Below are 27,210 nucleotides of genomic sequence, written 5' to 3'. Positions count from 1 at the left end.
TGGATTCACAGGCTCCACTTTGGCGGCCCAGAGTTTTTCACCAGTTCGGATCCTGGGTGCAGACATGACACCACTCCTCAGGCCATGCTGAGGCAGTGTCCCACATAGCACAACCAGAAGGATCTACAACTAGAATATACAACTATGTACTGGAGGGCTTTGGGGAGAAGAAGGAAAAATAAAAAAATAAAATCTTAAAAGAAAATACTTTAAATTTGAAGTACATAAATTAATTGGAATTATTCTAAGCTATTTGCACAGTCTCTTTGTCTAGAACATCTTGAAAATAAGACTTTCAGGGCTGGCCCCATGGCTGAGTGGTTAAGTTCATGCACTCTGCTTTGGTGGCCCAGGATTTGGCCAGTTCGGATCCTGGGCGCAGACCTGGCACTGCTCATCCGGCCATGCTGAGGCAGCGTCCCACATAACACAACCAGAAGGACCTACAACTAGAATATAGAACTAAGTACTGGGGGGCTTTGGGGAGAAGAAGAAAAAAAAAAAGAAGATTGGCAACAGATGTTAGCTCAAGTGCCAATCTTTAAAAACAAAAAAGACTTACAGATTGGCTTAATTACATCATGAAGGAAAGAGTAAATGCCAATAGTCTTAGAGGCTGTGTTAAAAGGAAAAAATAACTAAGTCTTAGGACTAAATTTTAGAAATATTTAAGACAATGATAGTAAAAATACAATTCTGACCTTTGGAAAGTTGCAAATCTAAATTAGAGAAATCTAAATGCTGGAAAGATTTTTTGTTTTTCTTTGAGGAAGATTAGCCCTGAGCTAACATCTGCCACCAATCCTCCTCTTTTTGCTGAGGAAGACTGGCCCTGAGCTAACATGTGTGCCCACTTCCTCTACTTTATACATAGGACACCTGCCACAGCATGGCTTGACAAGTGGTGCTAGGTCTGCACCTGTGATCCGAACCGGCAAACCCCAGGCCACGGAAGCAGAACATGCAAACTTAACCGTTGTGCCACTGGGCCAGCCCATGGGAAGATTTTTAAGGAATGAAGTTTTGTTACTTTTAAAGATGATGATTTCAATGGAAACTAACTAAACTACCTAGAAGCAGCCCCAGGGTATGCCTGAGACAGAATTTCTGGCTTTCTGTTGTTACATCGTGCTCCTCTTAGAGACGTATGTTCTTTCTAAAGCTCTACCCCTGGCTTCAGCTTCACTCTGAGGCTTCAGGTTTGCATTTTCAGTTATGTGCCTGACATCATCCTCTCATCATAGAGGATGCCTATTGGCATTTAACACTCTACATGTCTAACAGCTGTGTCAGACTTTCCCTGTCAACTCATCCTCCTCATGCCCCTGGTCCTGACAACAGCACCATCCAGGAGTGTCTAGGTAACTAGTAGGGCCCAGGACAAAATGAAAATGTGGGGATCCCAGCTCAAAAAGTATTAAAATGCATGGGGCCGGCCCAGTGGCGTAGCAGTTAATTTCGCACGTTCCGTTTCTCAGTGGCCAGGGGTCCGCCGGTTTGGATCCCGGGTACGGATATGGCACCGCTTGGCATGCCATGCTGTGGTAGGCGTCCCACATATGGGGTAGAGGAAGAGAGGAAGACGGGCACGGATGTTAGCTCAGGGTGAGGCTTCCTCGGCAAAAAGGAGGAGGACTGGTGGTAGTTAGCTCAGGGCTAATCTTCCTCAAAAAAAAAAGAAAAAAGAAAGTATTAAAAAGCAGGCTCCAGATGCAGGCATCTCTGTTTACGTATCACCGTCCACACCCACCATTTGCCAAAATTCCCCCAGTCTGTCCTTTGAAATGTCTCATCTGTCCCTTCCTTTACCTTTACCTTCCCTATTACCACTTCTGTACCTCAAATCTCACCCAGCTCTCAGCCAAGGACTTTGTAATTGACGTTCCTCCTATTTCACTCCCTCTGCAACCCAGTCACATCTTTCTGAGGCATACGTCAGAAACCCTTGCTATCTCCCCATTGCCTGTCTATTAAATAATGTCCAAACCTCTTAACTCGGGATTCAAAGTCTCCATTCCTCAGCTCCATCATTCTTTTCCAGCCTATCTTCTGTGACTTTCCACTTTATGTCCTTGGCTCTAGCCAAACCAAACTCTTTGTCACTCACTTAATAAGTCCAGTGTGTAGCTGGGTATAAAGAACCTGGGACCTGAAGCCAGACTTAAGTTCAAATCCAGCCCCACTACTTCCCAGCCTCGGTTGCCCATCTAAAACATGAGGATCACAACAGCAGTTACATCAGAAGATTACTGGATAGATAAAACAAGACAATATAAAATACACAGTAAAGCACAGTATGACATTCGTTGTCAGACTGCCTCCTAGCCTTTGCCAGGCCTTGTACCTTCACCTGGTATATCTTTTTCTGCTAAATCTGCTGAGGAAAGTGTACCAATCCTTTAAAGCCTAACCCAAAAGCTTCCTCCAAGAAGCCTTCCCACATCAGCTCAGTCAGAAGTCATTTTGCCTTCCTCTAAAATTCTCTGTCTTGTTACACTGCATTTGGCATGTGTAGCATGTTGCTGTAGAATTATTTATGCCATATCATTTTGTCTCCCCTCATAACCTCCCAAGAGTATGGAATAGGTCAAATTCATTTGTTTCTTGCATGGCCCCTAGCACATAGTTTGTGCTCAATAAGTTAAATGTTTTCTATATCTCTTTTAGAAATAAGTAAAAGCAAAAAGTAATTTTAAACACACATACACCCAAATTAATTAATTAAAGCTATTTTCAACAGAATTAGCTGGGTCCAGAGGAGGTTGAGGCAAGGCAACAACACAGAGAGAGAAGACACCAGGCTGCCTTGCAGACTTGAAGGGTGAGTTGTCACCTGGAAGAGTCAGGAAGTCCTCATGGCCAAGTGTCCTGATGGTTAATTTACATCCCCACACTCAAGCCCCAAGAAAGGCCTTGATCAACATCTGGGCTAAGAGAGCAGAGGAAAGGGGACAAGGGTGTGCTCCACCTGCCAAGGTATGTCACCTGAGAATCTAAGGGCTAGGATAACCTCAGGCCTTCCTCATATTCCCACCTGTGATAAGAAAGTTTTACTCTAATATTCACTGGTATGTTTCCACTTGTATTCCCAGATATTATATAAAATTGCCAAGCCATTTGCTGCTTCTGAAGGGCTCAAAAACTGGGAAAACACACAGCCCTAAAAGCAATAAAATACGATTTAAAACTAATTTTTAAAAATACCATTGGCACTTATCAAATTAGCAAATATTAAAAATAAATAATAAAAATAAAACCTAACATTGGTAAGGCTTTCAGGAAGCCAGTGTATTATTGCTGGTGAACAGTAAACTAGTTCAAGTTCTCTAAAGAACAATCTGGCAATGGTAACAAGTGTCATAAAGTTGTTCATACCCTTTGAACCAGTAATCGTACTTTTGGATGTACACCCCAAGGAAGCAATCCAAAGGAGAAAAAAAAATTTGTTCAGGGGCCGGCCTGGTGGTGCAGCAGTTAAGTGCGCACGTTCCACTTTGGCGGCCCGGGGTTCACCAGTTCAGATCCCAGGTGCGGACATGGCACCACTTGGCAAGCCATGCTGTGGTAGGCGTCCCACATATAAAGTAGAGGAAGATGGGCACGGATGTGAGCTCAGGGCCAGTCTTCCTCAGCCAAAAGAGGAGGATTGGCAGATGTTAGTTCAGGGCTAATCTTCCTTAAAAAAAGAAAAAAATTTGTTCAAAGATGTATATAGATATGCTACTTACATTGCGTAAGACTGTCTGACATTCAAACACCCAGCAAAGGAAGCCTGGTTGAGTAACTAGGGTAGACCAGTATATGGTAGAATACCACACTTACTGAAAACATTACATAGGTACATTAAGTGATATGAAGAGCATTCAATGAGAAACAGAAAACAAAAGTAAATATTTATGTATAAATCTACAATTTCTTATTTGTAATTCTGAAATCCCAAACCCAAAGTTTTTTCTAAGATGGTATCAACACTCACTTGGAAGCAAAACATGATCTGAACTGATATGAGGCTATTTATGTCCTCCACGTGTCCCACTTACTCTGAATAGCTATATATTTTGCTGCATAAATATCAGTGTATTTGATTACAGGGTGCTGCCTCAGACTCCCCTGGGGGATGTTAAAAAATATAGGTGTATGGACCTGGTTACTTTTTTTAAATCAAAAAAAATCTGAATCTCAAAACATATATGGCCCCAAGAGTTTCAGATAAGGGATTATGGCCCCGTACTGATGACATCTATACACACATGACAACATGCATATGTATGCATAAGTTGAAAATTTAAAGTAAAAGAGTTAAAGCTTGATATTCCTTGGCTTCGTTGAAAAAAGTGCTTGAAAGGAGTGTGTTCTTTCAGGAAGGCTCCTTATAATGCTTCATCTGTAGGAATGTGTGAAAAACACAAATAACTCTAGATAAAACAAATCCCTTTCCAAATAATTACAAATTCTAAACTAATAAAACTGAACTTACTACAATTTCTTTTTTCATTAGATACAGGCAGATTTCTGTAGACAATTTCACAGCATTTCTGGAAAAGGGTCAGTCTTCAGTCCCACTGAGTATCATCCACAGATACAAGTTTATTGAAAGAAATAATACACTCTCATGTTTTAAAAAGAATTTTCTAGGTGGCCCTTAAACATACTGATAGAAAATTTACATCACTAAAAAGCATTACTTCAAATCTTTTAGTTTAAATAAACATTTAAAATATAATCATTTTTTATCCAGGCAAGGACCCTCTGAGATTTTTTTCTGGTGGCCAGCAACAAAATGTGGGGAAATGGTCTATTTGCCTTTGACCCACATACAAGCAGCCTGTGTACCAGAAACACGTAAGAACCACCAAAATAAGATGATTTTAGGTTAAACGCTATTTATCAACTCTGGATTTAATGTTTCCTATGTAGTTATGCATACAAACACAATCATGAGTCTATTATCTCTTCCGAGCCTTCTCTATCACTTTTACACCCCGAAAAAGAAAAGTACCAGCCAGAGTCTGGCTGGGGCTCAGGGCGGTTAGCACTGCATGGTCTAGCTCTTAATGATTGTCCCTTTGATGTTAAATACCTCCGTTTTGATCCAAAAACAAAATGCAGCCAAATAACCTGATCTTATTTAAAATCAGGTCCCTTTATTAGTTCCAGCCTATTCCATAATTAACATTTTTCTCTGAGTACAAGGAGACAAAACATAATACCTACAACTGAAACTCCATAAATCTATCATTTATCCCTACAAAACAGTTTCTTAGGACAAGTTTACTATTACAGTTATGAAAGTTAATATTTCTAATGCTAATGGTGAGTTTTTTATAATATTAATATTTTTACCATTATAAAAGCAACACTTATTCAACGTAGAAAAATTAGAAGCTATATAGACAAACCATCAGAAAGTAAAAAACCCAAAAACCTGGCATTCAGGGATAACTACGGAGTTGGGGGCATTGCTGCCAAGGTTTGGGTATTACATTATGACAGGACAACAATGACAACTTTCTGCCCCCCATTTGCACTAAAACATCAATGAACTTTGTGGAATGTTGTTGTTTAAATATCCATTGACAAATGCGAATCCTCTGAGATGCTGCCATTCAACACTGGAACATGAAGTCAAAACTAATAAAAAGGATAATTAAGCAAGATGAAAAGGTTTTCGCTATTAAAAACAGTTACCAGACTAACCCACCCGACTTGGCATTAACACCTATCTAACCAGAAAAGTCAATAAATATCTCCACTTAATGAGTAGGGGTTTTCTATTTTTATAAAACGTATCTCACAATTGGTTTTTGGAGCCAGTCTAAGTTTGTCACAAGAATAAATTTGACTTTCTGAACACAAACAGAATACTGTTGATACAATTTACTCTTTAGCAAAAAATGTGTAATAGCTAAACTGCAGACCAGTGCATCTTTCCCTTTTATCCACTAATTTCACTTAGATTTAATTATCTAGTGATGTAAAAGCCTTGAACTGAGTTTAAATGCTTCTCAAGCAGGGGGACTGCAGGAGGAATGCAGCACAGTTCCCCCTCACCAGGAGGAGCTATCAGAAGTTCCAGGGAGGCATAGTTTCAAAAACCATATTCAAGGGGCTGGGCCCGTGGCCGAGCGGTTGGTTCACGCGTTCCACTTCAGCGGCCCAGGGTTCACTGGTTCGGATCCTGGGCGCAGACCTACACACTGCTCATCAAGATACGCTGCGGCAGCCTCCCACGGAGAACTAGAATGACCTACAACTAGGATATACAACTAGGTACTGGGGCTTTGGGGAGAAAAACAAAAAAGCATATTCAATATCATAATTTTGAGTTTAAGAAACAAAAAAAGAATCCTAATTATTTCCATAATACAACTAAAAGTAAAGTGACAAAATCTTAGTTGGTGGATAAATACAGAAGCATGGCTTTATATTCTGAATATTAGGGATTCTCACTCAAAAGGTAAACTATCCTTGGAGGTATGTATCAAAATTTTCAAGGACTATGAAATTGTTATGTTTAGTAAGAGGGAACAAAGGGGGTTAGAAACACTGCTTTGGTCCACAAACATTATTTCACATATATCCCCATAATTAAAAAGGAAAAAAACTTCCAACTTGGGAATAAAGCAAATCAGTTCCTCAGCTCTTTAGTTCTAGCTCTGTACACAAGGTGGGGAATTATCTTTGCTGTTAATGCTAACCTTAGCAAAGAAGGTAAGATCGTGCATACTCAGTACATGTACATTTGAAAGCACTGTTTTCTCCATCACTCCAGTGTCAGTGGGGCTGGCTCTTGTGTGGTGGGTCTGTCCAGCTCCCAGAGAATGCTGGAAGTGCTCCTTCTGAATCACTGCCAATAAAAACACCCACAGTTCCTGCGTGGGTGGCACCAGGCTAGGCAGGTACACACAGCTGTGGTGAGCTGACTGTTCCAGTAGTGTCAGGGGTTTAGTTTGTTTTTGTTAAGGTTTGTTTGCTTAATTTGAATGAGATCAGATCTGTAGTTAGTTTGTAATAACACTAAATGGAATGCTATTCCAAAAACAACTTCAAAGGATTTGTGATAACTTGTGTAGAGACACTATTAAGGTTCTAGAGAACATATAGGTAAACATGCAGAAAATAGTTACAAGGGGAAAAAAAGGCAGGGTTCTACATTTCAGGACAACTTTGACCTAAGTACAAATTTTTACCCAGCTAAAAAAAGATGCTCCTAAATTCAACATAATGGATGTGAACACTGATATCATGTGGCCCAACTCTAAACTGTGCAAGCTGCAACTTCCTTATCTATAAATGGAGGTAATGACACACTACAAGGCTACTCTAAAAGATAAAATTAAGTAATGTATATGAAAGCCCTTTCTTTATGGTAAACCATGCAAATTATCACTTAAGCAAATATGTATCATCTTTAAAATGCCTTTCACAGAATGCTAGATTAGACTAGGTTGAAATTAGTTCTCTGTCTTCCACTTCAAGCTTAATTCATAGCTCATTTGAATTCATGCTACCCCCAAAACATTCTGAGGGCATCAAAAATCTAACAACAGTTGCATAAAATCATTTTGTCCCACCATTGTGACAAAAGGAATAAAATGGCCAGCCACTTCATCAGAATCTTACAAGGACTAACGAGCACAGTGAAGAGAAGAGTGGTACAGATAAAGGCACGGACACAAAACGCAGCAGAACAAATTCCAGAAAGTGCAAAGGACCCTCAGCTTTCTGGAACATAAAGAGCAAGAAGAGAGCACGGTAAGAGTGAGGCTAGAAGGTCAGGTGAGGGTCAAGCTTGAAAGCCTTCGGCGTAAGGAGTTCAACATTTTCCTAGAAGTAATGGGTATCACTGACAGCTTTGCAACAGAAAAATGATGCAGTCCAATGTTTAGAAAAATCACTCAGGTGCATAACAAAGGCCAGGTAGACAAGAGAAAGGGTATGACAACAGTTGAGGCCAAGAGTAATGAAGGCACAAATTAAGACACAGCAGTAAAGGAAAAGAAGGGATTGGTTTATGAGGTATTAAGAAAGTAAACACAAAAGGACTTTGTCTAATGTAATAATATAGGTAAGGAAAGGGGAGAAATAAAGAATTAAGATGAATTCCAGGTTTCTAACTTAAGCACCAGAGATGTCATGCACTGAGAGAATTCAGAAGATATGTTATGTCTATTTGCAGGTGGGCTGTTGTTTTTCGGTGATAAGTGAAGATTATATGGGGCAGCTAAAAACTGAGTTCATTTTAGTTGAGTACGATGCATCCAAATGGAACTGACCAGAAACAGTAAGTATGGGTCTTGAACACAGAGAAAAGATTTCAAACTAAGAACCCCAAGATAGGGGCTTGAGCCACAGGGTGTATGAGACACCCAAGGAAGGCAGGAAAAGTGAAGCAAGGACATGGCCTGGGACTAAGCCTCAAGGAACCGCACCATGGATTCAATAAGGACCGCATAAAAAGATCCAGCAAGTCACACCAAGAGCACAGAGGACAATTTATTCTAAAAGACACCTCAAAAGCTCTCCTGACATAATTCTGTTATGCTTTTATTTTAGGTTGATTTGGTCCTTTTGGCAGTTAATTTTATTGATAAAAATCCCATGATAAAACACCACAGGAATACTAATATTGTTATATTTAATTAAAATTCACAATACACTATTCACACTATTCAGTCTTGCTCTGAATTCACAAACATTCTGGAAATGGAATATGAAATGCTCATACCACACTCATTTCTTTATTATTCCAAAATCCTGGAACCGTTTTTACGTCCTAATGACTTATTTTAGCAGGCAGTTTAGATGAATTTACATGGAATATAAGGTTGGATCTTTTAAGATGGAGGAGAACGAAGGAAATTCAAGCATAACAGCTGCCATAAGTGAGTTCTCTTAGCTTTTCAACCTCTCTTCCGGTGCAAACAAGGTCAGGTATTTATCTTACAGTGAAAGATGGACAGGACCATGAACCTGATCATTCATTCACTGTAACCAGCTCCACAAAGAACCATTACTAAAAACTTTCCTAAGATTTATAGATGGTTATACAGACAGCTTTCCACACACACACAAAAAGCCCTTAGCATAAAGGCCAGACATAGCAGATCAGTTGTGAACTACAGCCAAAACCTCCTGTGTTAAGTTTAGGTGTAACATACAACTACAGTATGTAGATAGCAGCATAACTGTAAACGTGGAGACTTTTTCTAAAAAAAAACTTTCAGGAAGCACTAACTGACTTGAAGTTTCAGAGGTGCTGGTAAGACTATATGGAGAGGTGCTGCAAGATGCATTCATCGCTACATGCTATTAAAAATCCTACTTTATGATTACATCTGAAGAGCAATCTACCTCCACACAGGGAAGGCAGAGTTGCGTTAAAGATTGCAGCCAAAGAGCATCCCTTTGGGGACCTTTCTGATAGTCCATTTTTCTTTAAAACTAGTGAATTTTTTTTTTTATTGAGTTAATAATAGGTTACACTCTTGTGAAATTTCAGTTGTACATTAATGTTTGTCATTCGTGTTGTAGGTGCACCACTTCACACTTTGTGCTCACCCCCCACCCCACCTTTCCCCTGGTATCCACTAAACTGTTGTCTTAGTCGACATTTTTAAATTTTTCATATGAGGGGAGTCATACACAGATTATCCTTCTCTAGCTGGCTTATTTCACTTAACATAATTCCCTCAAGGTCCATCCATGTTATTGCAAATGGAATGATTTTGTTCTGTTTTGCAGCTGAGTAGTATTCCATTGTATATATGTACCACATTTTCTTTATCCATTCGTCTGTTGATGGGCACTTGGGTTGCTTCCATGTCTTGGCTATTGTAAATAATGCTGCAATGAACATTGGGGTGCATGGGACTTTTGGGATTGCTGACTTCAAGCTCTTTGGATAGATACCCAGTAGTGGAATGGCTGGATCTTATGGTAGTTCTATTTTTAATATTTTGAGGAATCTCCATACTGTTTTCCATAGTGGCTGCACTAGTTTGCATTCCCACCAGCAGTATATGAGGGTTCCTTTTTCTCCACAACCTCTCCAACATTTGCTACTATTAGTTTTAGATATTTTTGTCATTCTAATGGGTATAAGGTGATATTTTAGTGTAGTTTTGATTTGCATTTCCCTGATGATCAGCAATGATGAGCATCTTTTCATGTGCCTATTGGCCATCCGTATATCTTCTTTGGAGAAATATCTGTTCATGTCTCCTGCCCATTTTTTGATTGGGTTGTTTGATTTTCTGTTGTTGAGTTGTGAGAGTTCTTTATATATTATGGATATTAAGCCTTTGTCAGATATATGACTTGCAAATATTTTTTCCCAGTTAGTGGGTTGTTTTTTTGTTTCAATCCTGTTTTCATTTGCCTTGAAGAAGCTCTTTAGTCTGATGAAGTCCATTTGTTTTTCTATTGTTTCCCTTGTCTGAGAAGACATGGTGTCCGAAAAGATCCTTTTAATACTGATGTCACAGAGTGTACTGCCTACGTTTTCTTCTCGAAGCCTTATGGTTTCAGGTCTCAGCTTTAGGTCTTTGATCCATTTTGAGTTTATTTTGGTGAATGGTGAAAAAGAATGGTCAATTTTCATTCTTTTACATATGGCTTTCCAGTTTTCCCAGCACCATTTGTTGAAAAGACTTTCTTTTCTCCTTTGTATGCCCTCAGCTCCTTTGTCGAAGATAAGCTCTCCAAAGATGTGTGGTTTTATTTCTGGGCTTTCAATTCTGTTCCATTGATGTGTGCACCTGTTTTTGTACCAGTACCATGCTGTTTTGATTACTGCAGCTTTGTAGTATGTTTTGAAGTCAGGGATTGTGATGCCTCCCATTTTGTTCTTTTTTCTCAGGATTGCTTTAGCAATTCGGGGTCTTTTGTTGACCCATATGCATTTTAGGATTCTTTGTTCCATTTCTGTAAAGAATGTCATTGGGATTCTGATTGGGATAGCGTTGAATCTGTAGATTGCTTTAAGTAGAACGGACATTTTAACTATGTTTATTCTTCCAATCCGTGTGCATGAAATGTCTTTCCATCTCCTTATGTCGTCATCCAATTCTCTCAGAAAGGCCTTGTAATTTTCATTATATAGGTCCTTCACTTGCTCAGTTAAATTTACCCGGAGGTATTTTGTTCTTTTTGTTGTGATTGTGAATGGTATTGCATTCTTGATAAAACTAGTGAATTTTTAATACCTTGATTTGTCCTTTAAATATCCAAGAGATGAGGACAACGTGCAGTGTTTCCCAAACTTATTTAACCATAGACCTCTACTTTAAAGAAAGGCTATTAAGGAGCACATTTTGGTAATTACTGAGAGAAGCAGAAGTCTTCCCGATAAAGCCTCTGGACCACGAAGACGTAATTTCTTCAAAAGGATACCACAAACTACCCTAAAAACTGATTCTGAAAACATAGTTGTTTTAAACAGATATTTTTAAAGAGCCAATATACCACTGAAATATATTTCTTTCTCCAGGAAGAAAGCAGGTGAGTAAACTAGATTAATATCCTAGTAAGATTCCAGAGAGCGTCCACAGCACTGCATCAAGAAGATAAAAGAACCCTAGGCTCTTTATCAGGTCCATGGAGGAGCTAAAAATGGCGTTTCCAATATCTTGCAAAGTTAAAGCAAAGTTGCAATTTCTAAGAGAAAACAACGTTCAGTTTATTGTACTATGTGTTTTAGTTTTCCCAAAAGTGTCTGATTCTCCTCCACCCAGGCAAGAAGCTGCACATATGAACAGGTAAAAACTTGACCAAAAAGAGACAACTCAAGCTCAGCCTGCTCCCTCTGACCGACAGGACTGCCGCAGCAGTAGAAGCGAGGCATATCTGAGTACCATGTCACTGGCAGCCAGGATAACATAGCGGGGCTGTGATGCACTCAACATTTTTCATTGCTTCTACTGCCTAACTTGGAGTTCAGCTTGCTTGCCCTTTCCAAAGTCGTAATTTCACAAAGTGAGATTTATTACCATGGAGAAAGAAGCCATCAAACATCTTTCCCAGCCCCCACCATTGCCTGGAATTTCCTTAGAATTTCAGCCGTATGGAATAAGATTGAGTCCCAGTATGTTGAAAATGTCAGAGAGAAGTATTCTGTCTTTTTTACTTATTTGCATCCCACAGCAGATCGAAGGCTCTTTGGGAACAGCAGACTTTGTCCCTTCAGTTACCATCCATCTTCAGCGCCCAGCATAGAGGCTGTCACATATTTGGTAAGCATTGTAGAATGAATGAGGAGTAACATTAAGACATGTGAACTCACTTATATCTTAGTATGAATGAATTTCTTCAGGCCCTTTCCTGAGAAGTTTTGGGTGGATCATCAGTTACTAAGAAGAGTTAAGTGAGCCCTGCAGAGGTGAGGTGAGCCTGGGAAAGGTTCCTCTCCACTTCTGCCTGGAAACACTGCCCTGCTTTGGATCAGTCATCGTGGTTCCTCAAAGGAAACCCCAGACTTCTGCCCGAATGCCATAGGCAGTTATGTTGTTTCTCCAGGGAAGTCACTCTATGCTTCAAAAATCTATTTTAGTGAGACATCAACAAGTGCCAATTGTGTTTTGGTTTGTATTGTTTTGTTTTTGGGGAAGAAGATTTGCCCTGAGCAAACATATTTTGCCAATCCTCCTCTTTTTTTGTTTGAGGAAGATTAGCTCTCAGCTAACATCTGTGCCAACCTTCCTCTACTTTGTATGTGGGATGACTCCATAGTGTGGCCGATGAGTGGAGTAGGTCCACATCTGGGATCAGAACCCACAAACCCCGGGCCCCCAAAGCAGAGCACATGGAGCTTTAACCACTCGGCCACATGGCTGGCCCGGCAATTGTTTATTGACAGCAAAGTAAGATGAAGAAACAGGGTCCCTAATCTTTCAGACTTCTTTTCTAACCCCAGAAATTCAGGTATAGCACTCAATCAATTGCTAATATTGAATTAATCAACAACATAAAGAACACAGGATTAGCAGACAGGCTTATCTGGCCAATGCAATATGATCAATCGTTAAAAATCCAGCTTCTGGAGTCAGACAAACCTGAGGTTGAATCCTGGCTCCACTGCTTACTTAAATTCTGTAAGCCTGAGTTTCCACATCTGAAAAGAAAGATATTACATAAAGCCTATCTCACAGGGTTGCAGGAAGGTTTAAATAGGACTGCCTGTAAAGTGCTTAGCACTGGGCCCGGCACATAGGAAGTTCTCAAGAAATATGAACCAGGGGCCGGCCCCGTGGCCGAGTGGTTAAGTTCAAGTGCTCCGCTTTGGCGGCCCAGGGTTTCACTGGTTTGGGTCCTGGGCGTGGACATGGTGCCACTCACCAGGCCAAGCTGAGGCGGCATCCCAAATGCCACAACTAGAGGGACCCACAAGTAAAATATACAACTATGTACTGAGGGAACTTGGGGAGAAGCAGCAGGAAAAAAAAAAAAGAGAAGATTGGTAACACTTGTTAGCTCAGGCACCAATCTTTAAAATAAATAAATAAACAAAAGAAACGTGAACCATCATTTGGAAACTTAGGTTCCCATTCCATTACCACCTCCCTGTGTATCCTTGAGCTACTCACTATGAAGAAGCTAATGAAAACATGCAGACAGAATTAACTGCCCTCTAACGCCAGGATTATCAATCAAGAATAAGGTAATAGAAAATGGACCAAAACTTTGACAAAGAAAAGCCTTAAACAATTCCAGATATTTTTTGCGTTGTACTTGAAGTTTGCACATGTTTGATCACAGATGACTCAGCATTAGAATATCAAAGTGAAAAAGCCTGAACAAACTTCAAAGCAGGTATTTTCAAATACTTCAGTGCCTGTTATAGATGATGGACTTTATGAAACACCCGTGTGGGCAGCAGTGGGAAGCACAGATATCTCAACATTAACTGGCTTAAAGACTATCTTGTCACCCTTTTTGCACAAATGAGGTTAAATCTGTTTTCTTCCTCAGACCTAAAATGTGTCTGCTGCACATGTCTTACACAGCATCCAAGTAAAGGCCATTGTTCGCTCTAGCTGCTGGATTGTACGAGCCCGTCACAAGTGCATAGGGCTCCTTTGTAGGACTTAGATAAAGGGCACCCAGAGCACAGGCTGGTTTTCAGTCTCCACTTACCCCGAGTTGGGCACCTTTGAGCAAGGGCACACCCATACATGGCAGTCATGCAGATAAGCACAAAGATCTTCAGTATTCAATTGGCCTACCTGTATAACTGCTGATACGATTTATATGATATACATCCACGCCTATACAAACATAACTGAAAGCTGTCAAGGATTTAGCAGTAAATGGAGAAAGATTTTCATCAAAACTGAAAATACGCAGTTTCAAAAAGTTCAAGAGAACAGGTTCCCATCCCTTCCCTCCCCTTCAGCTACCCAGTACTGGGACACTATAGCCAAGAGGAACTTTGGAGATGGAAGGTAGGTAGAGGCTTCAACACTGCAAACTCTGCTCCCTGGCAAAACGATGGTCTTTCTCCAGCAGTTGCTCACTCTCTCTCTCAAAAAAAAGGAAGGAAGGAAGGAGGAAAAAAAAACCCATAGACACCAATGGATTTACTCATCTGAGTTTGCAAAAACAATGGTAAACAAAAGACTGTTGTCTTGTTGCTTTGACTGCATTAAGAATCTGTAATCCCAGGCAAGAATACTGCTAGATGCCGAAGAATATGCTAAATGCTGCAGGACCTAGTCATAAAATGTTAACTCTGTCAATCTGGCCTCCTTGAGCTTTTCCCTCCCAGATACCTGACACTCATATAGAAAACGCACAAAATTATTTTTGTTTACTATTGTATATGCATATCTATCCTGCTAAACTTTCCAATGGCTGCCTTCCTTAAAAAGTAAGCATATGATATTACATTTTTAACGCTTTCATACGTAGCCCTGTGACCTGCATAACACAGCAGCTTCAAGAGCTATTTATGGAACAGAAATTCCAGGTTAAATATGGTACCTTATTCAATACATGCGCAAAGAGACAATGTACCAGAATATTCATTGCAGCATTCTTTATAGCAAGTGTGGAAGTAACCTAAATGTCTATTAAAGGGAGAATGCATAAATAAAGTATATATAATATGGTCATACAACAGAAAACCATGAGTTAAAATGTAAAGAATTTAAGCTACCAGCTCAAATTCAGGTATTATGTGAATAAATCACAGACATAACACAGAGTAGAAGAGCCAATTGCAGAATGATACATATAGTATAATACTATTTACACAAGGTTTTAAAACTCTGAATATTACCTCTGCCTTAGAATTTGTTATAACAGTCTTGCATATTCCTTGTACACACGCTAAAGACCTAAGGAACATTCACTCTAAAAATAACAGAAAATTAAGGTTAAAAAAAAGACTATTAATCATATAAAGTTCCCCAAATGGCAGGAAGGGAGCCTGATTTATCATGGAAATCACTTAGCCCTTTAAGTTATGTATGTTCTGTCTCCATTCTGCTACTCACCAAAACACATTATTTCACCAAGCTTCAGTGGTCGCACCTGAATGGGGTCGACCATGCCTGCCTCGCAGGATGAAGTGAACTAATGTACGTACACGAGTTACACAGAAGGTCTTGGACTTGTTTTTTGCCTCATTAGTCAACAGATCGTGTAATAACGCTCTACCGGGGAAAAAATGTTGAGTCTGCACCTTTTTCACTGGCATATGGTTAAATATGACAAAGAACCCAGCAGGAAAGGGCAACCCCTCACTTTCCTTTTCCCAGCCCCTAACCCGGCTGCCTCCTACGCTTTCCAAGTTTAGCACAAAGTGCACCTCGCGCCCCCCCCCCCAAAAAAAACACGAAACCGTGGCTCTTGCAGGGCTCCCTTCGGAACTCCCGTGACCTTGGCATATTAAATCTCTTGCACCTCGCCAACCCGGCGGCCCCCCAACACATACACCCCTCTGCAGCCCCAGAGGCAGACGAACAAAAACCCAACCGTCACGGTCACGAAACAGACCGTAAAAATGACAGTGCGGTGTCGCTGGGTTTGGAAGGTTCCGTCCGTTTTCAAAAATTAAGAGGAAAGTCTGCTGTAGACTCTCAGCGCCTCCTCTGCAGAGAGAAAAGCAGGAAGATCAAGGCAAATAAGTTCTGCGACTTGTTTCCAAACACACAGTCCCTGCATCTGGAGTCCACAGAGAGACAGGCACCCCGAGGCCCCGGGAGCGGCAGGCTGCGGGCGCCCCGGCGCAGACCCACCTCTCCCGCGCCCCCGCCCCGGGCACCCACCGCGCGCCCGGACGGCGCGCACACTCCGCACGCGGGATGCGCTCGGGGCCCCGCGCCCGCCTCCCGGGGCCGCCCGCGGCCGGCGCCGCCGCTCACCTGTCTTAAAAACCATCAGGTCATCGTCCGTGGAGCCCAGGGTCTTCAGCATGGACACGAAGAGCACCCCGCAGGAGTTCTGGATGCCGAACACCGACCCGTTACACCACATGGCCGCCAGCATCACCAGCCAGCCGCGGCCGCCTTCAGGAGGCTGAGGGGGCTCGGCGCCCGCCGGCCCCGCCAGATCTAACTCCACCTTCTCGGCGGCCGCCTCGGGGCCGGGCGGCTGCGTCTCGCTCGGCCCCCGCTCGGCGGCGGGCTCCTCCTGAGAGGGCACCATAGCCCGAGGCGGCCACCTCGGGCGCCGGGGGAGCAGCGCGAGGGACGCGGGCTCCCGGCGGGCGCGCGGAGGAGCTGCGAGCGCCGGGCCGGCGGGCTAGCGCGGCGGAGGCGAGGGCGGTGGAGCCCCCGGCGGGCGGGCGGGCGGGCGGGCGGCGGCGAGCGCCTCAGGAACAATCCCCGGGCCTCCAGGCGCTCAGCCCGACCGAGCGGGCGGCGGCGGCGGGCTCTTAAAGACGCCCCCCGCCCCCCGCTGGGGGTGTGGCCGCAGACGCTGAGGTGACCGGGTTTGCGAGAGTGGAGGCGGGGCCGCCTCCCCCACACACCCCCGCGGCGCCGCGACCCAGTGCGGGCGAGTGACTGCGCGCGCGCCCGCCACGGGGCCTCCTCCTGGCCGGCTGGGCCCGCGGAGGTGGGTACCCCGCCTCCACGTGTTATCGGCGAGGGCGCGTCTCCTCCAGGTGCAGGCCACGTGGGTCATCGGGACAGCAGGACGGGAACTTCTCTAGCCTCAGCCCACTGACACAGCGTGCCGGCCAAACTGACGTTGTCTCTTTGTTTTGTTCCTGTTTTGTTTTTTGACATTCACCTCTTATTACTAATGATAATATGTAAGATACGTTATGCCACCTGCTTACTTACAAAGCGAGTCGGAAGGATCAGAGACCTTATTTAATTACCTTATTTCTTCTGCATTATTATACAATTTCCTATGAATCTTTGGCACATTGAAGATGCTCATTTGGGAAGACACAGACTGTTGTCTTCAAATAACGTGTTTGACGACAGCTAGAAAGCATTGCTTTTAAACTACAGCATAGTTTGCGCTTTAAACGAAAGCTAACACCTGTATTCAACTCCTCCGGTTCCCTAAAGCTTGGAGCAACCATGTAAAAGAAAGAAAGAGTAGCTAGCTGTGCAATATTGAGCACAATTCTTAATTTCGCAGTTACTCAGATCTTTCGCTTTAGAGTCAAAATTATGCTAGTTATTTTATGTGCCCACCCCTGTGATGGAATAAACAGATGAGCGTGACTGATCACGTTTCTGCCCCTACCAGTTCATAAACGAGTAGAAAGAAGTCCTGGGATAGAGTAGTAGGCTCAGATGATAAGTAGAAGTGGGATTGTAGCATTAAATTCTCATCAAAACACTAGAGAAGTGCTCCTACAGCGAGGAGACTTTGAACTGAGCCCTGAATCATGCAGGGAACTTCAGTGGGCAAAGACGGGGAGAGCATTTTAGGTAGAGAAAATAGCGTGGGAAAGCAGGGCGTGCTTGAGGAACAGGGAACAAAGCTCAGATGTATACAATATGTCTTAGGGATTATGGGATTAAAAGAGTAAACTCAGGATAGTCACCCACGTGCACAAAAATGAATGTACAAGGATGTTATGCCAGGGGCCAGTCCGGTGGTGCAGCGGTTAAGTTCGCACGTTCCACTTCGGTGGCCCAGGGTTCACCAGTTAGAATCCCGGGTGCGGACATAGCACCGCTTGGCACGCCATGCTGTGGTAGGCGTCCCATGTATAAAGTAGAGGAAGATGGGCACGATGTTAGCTCAGGGCCAGGCTTCCTCAGCAAAAAAGAGGAGGACTGGCAGTAGTTAGCTCAGAGCTAAGCTTTCTCAAAAAAAGAAAAAAAAAAAAAAGGATGTTATGCCAGCATTGTTGGAAATAAGGAAAAAGTGGAAGCAAAAATGTGCATCAGTAGAGGATTGATTCAATTCACACTGTATAACCTCTAAAAGGTATGATGTCCGCCTCTATTGACTTTGAAAGTTGGCTACAACATTTTATTGGGCAAAGAAAGCACATTACAAAAAAAAAGGGATGGATTATAACCCAAAATATAAAATAAATATCTGTGAGTTGATACTGATATAAGTAAGTGATTAAGTACATAAATGGGATCGGGGAGAATAGACAAATCTCTCCTGCAGACAAATTCCCAGTGATTTGTGTAGATACTCCAGCCTCAAGGAGGTGAAGGACAACGCCTCACTCTTTAAGTGTGGACTGTGCATAGTGGCTTCCTTCCAAAGGGTACAGTATGAAAAAGGGAAAGCAGAGTGGCCCCTAGACTGAAGAAACTGGCAAATACCACTTCAGCCAGATGGTCAGGTGTGTATCCCTCATACGATGAGAAGAAAATGGCACTTTACCTCTGTGGTTTTCCTCCCCAAAACCCATAATCCCAGTCTCATCATGAAAAAAATCAGACATATCCCAATTGAGGGACATTCTACAATGCCTCACCAGTATTTCTCAATACTGTCAAGGTCATCAACACGGAAAATCTGAGAAACTGTCACCACCGAGAAGAACTGAAAGAGACATAATTAAATGTAATGTGATATCCTGGCCTGGATCCTGGAACAGTAAAAGGATGTTAGTTAGGTAAAAACTAAGGAAATCTGACTAAAATATGGACTTTAGGTAATTATTAGTATTAGCTCATTCATTGTAACAAATGCGGCATACTAATTAAGATGTTAATAATAGGAGAAACTGGATGAAGGGATATGGGACCTCTGTTCTAGCTTTGCAATTTTTTAATAAATCTAAAACTGCTCTAAAAATAAGCTTTATTTTTAAAAGAATATATGTATCACGATGCCATTCTTGTAAAAATGTATATATGTGTGCATAAAATGTATTAATAGAATACATTTATTTTTAAAGTTTCATTTTATATGTAACTGTTATGTATAATATTTGTACAACGAGCCTATGAAATGGTATCTTTGAATATATAGCTCATTCTCAAAATTCTTTTCTATTTATGTGTCAACATGATTTCTAAGTGTTATGTACTGTACACTGTTTTCAGATTAACGTTTGACACTTTTCAGAGGAGACTGGTTTAGGAGCAGCTTGGATTTAAAGGATTAAGGAATCAATACCCACAAAGCATTTAGCACAGTGCCTGGCACACAGCACGCTCTTAGGAAATGTTAGCAGTTATTCTTACTATTGATGACGTCGATGTTGTTTTCTAATGACTCCCTGTCACTACTGTTTTATTGGAATCAAAATATATAATTCAAACATTTTTATAAATACAACCTTTAATCACAAATATATCAGGTTGGGGAATTAAAATATAAAAACTTTTAAATTTAGGAACTTAGACATCCTTGACCTCAACGATTATATTTATTCATCAAACAGAAATTTTTTATTTTCCACCAGTTCCTCTTTCCCCAACTCAGAAAAGGCACCACTTACAAAATCGGATACAAAATCTCTCTGTCATCGCTAACTTGATCTTTATGGTAAGGTTGGCTCAGTCACTCCAGGGTGAAGTATTCTTCCAGATTATGGTCTGAGTGAAGGATGTATGCTCAAGTTTACTAATAAAAACTGAAGTTTCTGTCCAGTTCCACTCGGGTTACTTGAGGGATTGGCTTTGCTTCCACCTCCACTGCTTTCCTTTGCTTTTCTCAAATTTCTAAGTCCATGAAAGAAAAGATGTTACGACGTGAAATGAAATAATAAAACGACAGCACTTTGAAAACTATAAAGTTCCTTAAACATTAAAATTAAAGTGTTACTTTAGGTTTCTCTGCTCTGTGAAAACGATTTTCTGGACCCCAAATTGGATTCTGGGCTGAATATCTTCTTATTAAATCAGCCAAGTTTGTGTTTGCTTTTTCTTTCTTTTTTTTTTTTGAGGAAGATTAGCCCTGAGCTGACATCTGCCGCCAAACCTCCTTGTTTTGCTGAGGAAGACTGGCCCTGAGCTGACATCCATGCCCATCTTCCTCTACTTTATATGTGGGACGCCTACCACAGCATGGCTTGCCAAGCAGTGGCATCTCCACACCTGGGATCCGAACCAGTGAACCCTGGGCTGCCGGAGCAGAACGTGTGAAGTTAACTGCTGCGCCACCAGGCTGGCTCCTGTGTTTGCATTTTTGTTTTGCTAATATTAAAGGGAAAAAATTAAATCAGATTTTTTGTTAGAATGTTTTTTAAAAGAAAGTGTTTACTTCTAAATGCCAATAAGCTATTGAATGAAACAAAGTTTTGGGTGCCAAGAGAAACTACATTCTATTTCTATGTCTATACCTGCCACTAACTTATACTGTGTTACTGGATTGACCTCTTGCTTCACCTTCTCATCTGAAAATATAAAACTATTTATATATAACTACCTCATAGTGATGGTATGGTCTTTAATGAGTTTCTATTTAAGTGCTTTGAGATTATGAGATGAAAGGATTTATAAAATATAAAAAGATAAAACAACAACAAAACACGTAGATATAGAGATTAGACTGGTGGTTCCCAGAGGGGAAAAGGGCAGGGCGGGGAGGGCAGGAAAAATAAATTTAAAAAACAAAGTTGAAAATAAAAGATATGTGTTCCTTAGGTCTAAGTGCCAACAGTAGCTTTACATTTGTGTAAGCCTTTTCCTCTGTAGTTTGTATTTAAACTTATTATTTATTAACTAAAATATCCTTACTTGACTCCTTACTCTATTTAGAAAAGCTGATGTTTCCTATTTAGGACAGTCTCATTTTTTAGCTAAATATTAACACTTTTCTGCCTTCCAGGAAATTTTCTCCATCTAGTCCAGTTCAGCATAGATGCTCATTAAACGTTTGAGTTAAATTGAATATACCAAATACTAAACTGCTAAATTATGTGGTTATGGATTTCAAGTTATGCTCTATGTAATCTAATACATGATACTTGTCTTGCTACCATTTTAATTAATGTTTTAAATTAAGTGGCCAACAAGTAGCTTTATATTACCTTAGTGGCTATGGACAAATTCTAAAGCATAATCTGTCTGTGTCTCTAGTCTCCAAAGCATAAAATAGGAATAGTATTATAATAGTGAGTGTTTGCTAGACAGCTGGAGTGCTACTGAACTATATGACAAAATAAAATTGAAACACACATGCACATACACTCGTGCCTGGAAACCTTAATTGTGAATGCTTTGGTTACAAACACATGCACAGGGGTTCTTCAGCATTGACTTGTACAAATGGTAAATGAGGAATTTGTTGTGAAAATCTGCACTTTACAAATGAGACTGAATTAACTCTCTGACTTCCACCCCCTCACCTCTTTCAGAAATCTCCTCAACCAGCTGCTCCCCTGGTATTCCCTTTAATCCTGCCACGTCCAGGCTGATAAGCTGGGGCTCCTTTGATATAACTCTTCCCTACTTGCCCCAAATACAGTTTTGCCATCTCTAGCTCCAGAAGGTCTTCTGACTGGCCCCCAACTCTCCATCTAGCTGCTGGTTCCCTAACGGTATTTTATCGTTACTCATGGGCCATCATAATGACTTCCTAACTAGTCTTGCTGCCAAAAACTCTGCCTCCACCAATTCCCCGTCCACCATGTCGCTGCCCAAACTCTGTTCTCCAGACTTAAGGTCTGCTCCTCACTTCAGGAACCGATATAAACACCTCCATGCCTACCTCCCTGCAGACCCCAATTTTGAAATGACCTCCTTTCCCCTTTTCTGAATAGTGAAATCGTACTCTGTCTTCAAGATTTAACTCTAAAACAGGAGTCACCTCTGCAAAGCCTTTATCGGTTCTTCCTCTGGGCTTCCATGTTTTGTCTATTGCAGTTTTCACAGTCAGCAGAGGGGTTTTCAGTCACCTTAACTAGAGTAAGAATTTTCAGACCGGTCAGATGGTGTCTCGCAAAGCTTTGAACCACAGCACCAAGCACAGTGTAGGTGTGCGACAAATGTTTGTTGAACCAGATTGAATCGAATTCAAAAAAACTTTTTAAAGAATCACAAAGCATGAAATCGAGGACAGCAAGTTTGGTCCCATAATTTTCAGGTGGAAATTTTTCAATATTTTTTAAACAACATGGGTTTGTTTCCCATGCTTATTATAGCACATATGATAAAAACAATAAAGTTAAAATAATTTACTACCACACCATTCAGATAACCTTTCTTAACCTTTAATATTTTTTACTATTTATATATTTATAGGGGATAGAGCATCAGTTTTGCAAATACCTTTGTAGCATATTTCCCCAATAAAATATGGTATGGTATCACCAAAAAAATTCAGTGACTCTTTCAACCCCTAATGAAAGTTGCCCCATCTAAGATAATAACTGAAACATAAAGAAGCCTGAGGAGAGGCAGATGCCCAATGGGCAGCTAGAGTTACTTACTAAATAGGGCTTCTTATTAAATGTCACTCAGATTTGTACGTCAACGAAGTTATTTACCAATTACCACGTTATGAATCTTCGGGATCACTCACAAAGCCACAGGTCTACTATATTTCCTTCCAGTCTTTTTTTCTTCTGTGCATTTTAAACAAAATCAGAATCATAGTGTTATGGCTAAATTGTGTTCCCCCCACCCCCAAAATTCATATATTGAAGCCGTAATCATCAGTACCTTAGAAGGTGACTGTATTTGGAGATAAGGCCTATAAAAGAGTAATTAAGTTAGAATGAGGCCATGAGAGTGGGCCCTAAACCAATCTAACCGGTATCCTTATAAGAAGAAGAGATTAGGATAAACAGAGAGACAACAGGGAAATGCCATGTGAAGATAAAGGAGGAAGACAAGTCATCTGCAAGACAAGGAGAGAGGCCTCAGAAGAAACCAAGCCTGCTGACACCTTGATCTTGGACTTCTTGCCTCCAGATTTCTGCTATTTGAGCCACCCAGACTGTGACATTTTGTTATGCCAGCCCTAGCAAACTAACACATCATAAAGCATGATTTTGTATCCTGTGCTTTTTGCACTTAACCCTTCGCATCATAAATAATTTCATATGTTATTAAATATTCTTCAAAAACATGATGTTTAGTGGCTATAAAGGATTCTACTATAGAGATAGACCATAATTTATTTAATCAGTTCCTATCATTGCACACATAAGTTAGTTCAGGTTTTTCGCCATTATAAATAATTCTTTTTTTTCTAAAGATTGGCACCTGGGCTAACAACTGTTGCCAATCTTTTTTTTTTTTTTTTCTGCTTTATCTCCCCAAACTCCCCCTGTACACAGTTGTATATCTTAGTTGCAGGTCCTTCTAGTTGTGGGATGTGGGACGCCGCCTCAACGTGGCCTGATGAGCGGTGCCAGGTCCGCACCCAGGATCCGAACCCGGGTTGCGGCAGCGGAGCGCACGAACTTAACCACTTGGCCACGGAGCCGGCCCCAAATAATTCTGCAATAAACATCCTTACACACAAATCTTTGTCTGCATCCCCAATAATTTTTTAGGATTGAGTTCTGGATGTGGGATTACTGGTGAAAAGCATACGAATACTTTAAGGTGCTTAACACATTGCTAAATTTGAAAGCAACTTTGTTAATTTACTCTCCCACCAGTGCTATACAAGAATGTCCCTATTAGTGCACCTCAGGAAGAACTGAATAATGTGATTAGTTTTAAATCCTGCCAATTTAGTATCAAAATGAAATCTCATTGTTAGCTTATTTTCCAAATCTTTGGTTATAAGCAAGATAGAGCATATTTATTAGACCATCTGTATATTCTTTTTTTATAAATTGTCTCTTGATAGTCATTCTTCACATTTCCAATAGGGAAACTGATGATTTTCCTATTGATGTTTATTGATATTTCTCCGTATGGGTCCCATGCACTTCTTGTTAGGATTATTCTCAGGCATTTCATTTTCATGTTGTTGTTGCTGCTAATGTTGTCACTGTTTTTGTGAAGAAATTTTTTTCCATGAGAACTTCTAACTGGTTATTGCTAATATAGTAAAAAGCAATTAAGATTTTACATAGCTGTTGGACCCCACCACTCTAGCATATTATATTTTTGAGAAATCTGGAGAAAGTTAAATACAGCATTTCAATTATAATTAAATGGTTAGTCTTACTTTGGTCTAACTCTGACAGTGAAGCGTCCTTTACTAGATTAAGATAATTAATACAAGCCTAATAAAAAACTTACTTTTTTTTTTTTTGAGGAAGATTAGCCCTGAGCTAACTACTGCCAATCCTCCTCTTTTTGCTGAGGAAGACTGGCCCTGAGCTAACATCCATGCCCATCTTCCTCTACTTTATACGTGGGACGCCTACCACAGCATGGCTTGCCAAGCAGCGCCATGTCCGCAACCGGGATCAGAACTGGCGAATCCTGGGCCCCCGAGAAGTGGAATGTGCGAACTTAACCACTATGCCACCAGGCCAGCCCCAACTTTTACCATTTTATAGCTTATGGTAGATCCTAATTCTACACCTTAAACGGATAAGTTTTCACTGTGTGTACATATTTACCCATTTTACATTTCTAATTGAAAATAACTTCAATATTTCCTTTTTTCTAATTCAGTGACTTCTGCCTTCAAATATTTTGTTTTTATATGAAGCGTCTTTAAAAGCAAAATATTGTGCATCCGTGTTTATACTGTCGATTGTCCCGCCAGCCTTCTCAAACCTTGTGCTGTGGTAATTCTGCAGGACAGGGCAGAGACTAGCCCGGGGCCCCCCAGACACTGCTCAGGCTAGAATCTGGACACCTCTTCCCTGGTGAGTTTGAGTCTGGTCTTCAGCTCTTTGTGCTCCAGAATTAAATTATTTCCCCTCACAAGGGCCATTTGGCCTCTAGGAAATGATTCAATCAAAGCAAATCCACAATAAAACTAATTGAGAAACTGGGATATAGTTTTTTGATGCAATTTCATATACTTTCAGGGCAACTTGAATATTCTTGTGGGTTGCACAGTGCCTTATTTTCCCAAGGGGAAAACTCTGTGTATCAAAACCTATTACTATCAAAAGGCTATTAGAGGATCCTAAACTAGGTTAAGAAGGTTGAAAAATCTTCAGAGGAAATGTCTCCAAACTATGCTACCTTGATGCCCCCTAATTCCACTCCAGAAGACACAGGCTATTGTGGCAAGAGCTCTTAAATCAGAAGATGAGCTTCTGTTACTTCACCACCTGTGTGACCTTGGCCCAATCACTTGCTTTCAAGAGCCTAGCTGCGGGTCAGTGCTGGAGACCCAAGCACAGTACCACAGCGTCTAACCCCAATCCATGCATCCCACACTCCATCCTTCCATTCTGACAACATTGCCTCAGGCATGCTGCAGTGTGTCTCAGATATATTTTTGTATCACTGAAGAGGTTTGGGGAAACCCATTTAGTAGCATTGTCTTTGCAAATATTCTGGAATGAGAACTGCAGGTTACTTAGCTTCGTTTGCCAATAGTAACATTGTCCAACCCTATCTCAAATTTTAGGATTGTGTCCTGTTGGTGGCTCGTGGCTTCCCATGCTTTGTCCATCTATACCAAGTATTCCTACAGCATGGCTGTTCAACAAAGATCTGTCAAGTGCAGCGTCCCACCTTTAGCACAGGCATTACTAATGTTTGTTGAAGGGTACTGAATGGAATTAAATTTAGTTTCATGAGAAGAAAAAATACACTTGATAATTTAAATTTGCTAACAATAATCCCTTTCCACATGGTACAATCGAATTTAAGAGGGTTTTTAAGGAAGGAGATTTGAGCTCAAGTCCTGACTTGACCCCTCACAAGCTGCCAACCCAGGGTCACAGGACTGTTGAGGAGATGAAGTGGGATGATGACCAGAAGTGCTCTGTAACCTGTGCCTCACTGTGGAGGGGCTGATGTCATTACTGTTGCAGGAAGAATGTCCTTAGTTATAAATATTCCTTGAAATTTTGTATTCATGGAATCATGCAATATTACCTCTAGAGATGGGATCTTATTATTTTGTTCAACTTTCTGCTTAAAGTAAGAACTCTTCTAAAGCATCATAATGAAACCAAATGGTCTACAATGTGTGAGAAACTGTGTCCATCATGTAAAATCTCACAAGGTGTCATGGAATCAGTCTTGTTTAACAATCTGGCTCAGCCCTCCTCACCTTCTGAGGAGCTATGCATGTCACAGGATCAATACAAACACTGCCTGGTTGGGTTGGGAGTTTGGGATGGCATCATGGAAACTTGTTCTCCCAAATCACCGTGGAGGTGATTCCCTAAGGAGTGCCTTCTGCAGACACGGGGAAACCAAAAACACCAGGCAGAAGGAACCTCAGGAATCATGAATCCCTGTGTTTTAAAAACCTATTTTACTGTGTGACCCACAGTTGGAAACACATTTGATGTCGTAACCCAATACACACACACTCACACACAAATTGGCACAAAAGTTTAACAAAACAGTTACTAAGTATAATGGCACATTCTGATCTATTTTATTTCATTAAAAAAAAAAACCTTCTCTTGAATACTCTAACTTGATTCAAAATCTACCAATGAATTTTGATTTAAGGATTAAAAAACACTGATCCAGTCCAATGTACCCATCTTACAAATGAAGAAACTGAGGCTGGGAAAAAGGCAATGACTGTGTTTTGACTATTCCACAAACCCACTTATATCTACAGCATGACAGTAACAAGATCCCAAGCTTCCTGATCCTCCTCGTAGCCTTCCTTCAGAACCTCCTAACACTTCTCCTGTCTTCGTGTATAGAGACATATTTCCTAGTTCTATTTTAAAAGCAAGATATCAGTCCTCTTCTCTTTTCCCAGTGACCCATCAAC

At 41.1% G+C, this 27,210-nt stretch overlaps 1 protein-coding gene across 2 annotated transcripts in view; it reads right to left on the bottom strand.

Moving 5' to 3' along the window:
* The window catches only part of SLC16A10 (solute carrier family 16 member 10), a 114,148-nt gene extending 97,295 nt beyond the window's left edge, over positions 1 to 16,853 (bottom strand). For both annotated transcript variants that reach the window (XM_044757552.2, XM_070496639.1), the window contains exon 1: positions 16,365 to 16,853. In XM_044757552.2, coding sequence (XP_044613487.1) covers positions 16,365 to 16,647 — 283 coding nt within the window. In that variant the 5' untranslated portion in view covers positions 16,648 to 16,853. The remainder of the gene's footprint in view (positions 1 to 16,364) is intronic.
* Between the last annotated feature and the right edge of the window lie 10,357 nt (positions 16,854 to 27,210).

The sequence above is a fragment of the Equus asinus genome, chromosome 24 (genome assembly GCF_041296235.1).
Source record: "Equus asinus isolate D_3611 breed Donkey chromosome 24, EquAss-T2T_v2, whole genome shotgun sequence".
NCBI lineage: Eukaryota > Metazoa > Chordata > Mammalia > Perissodactyla > Equidae > Equus > Equus asinus.
The sequence above is the reverse complement of the archived record's forward strand: the minus strand, read 5'-3'. Positions and strand labels throughout refer to the sequence as shown.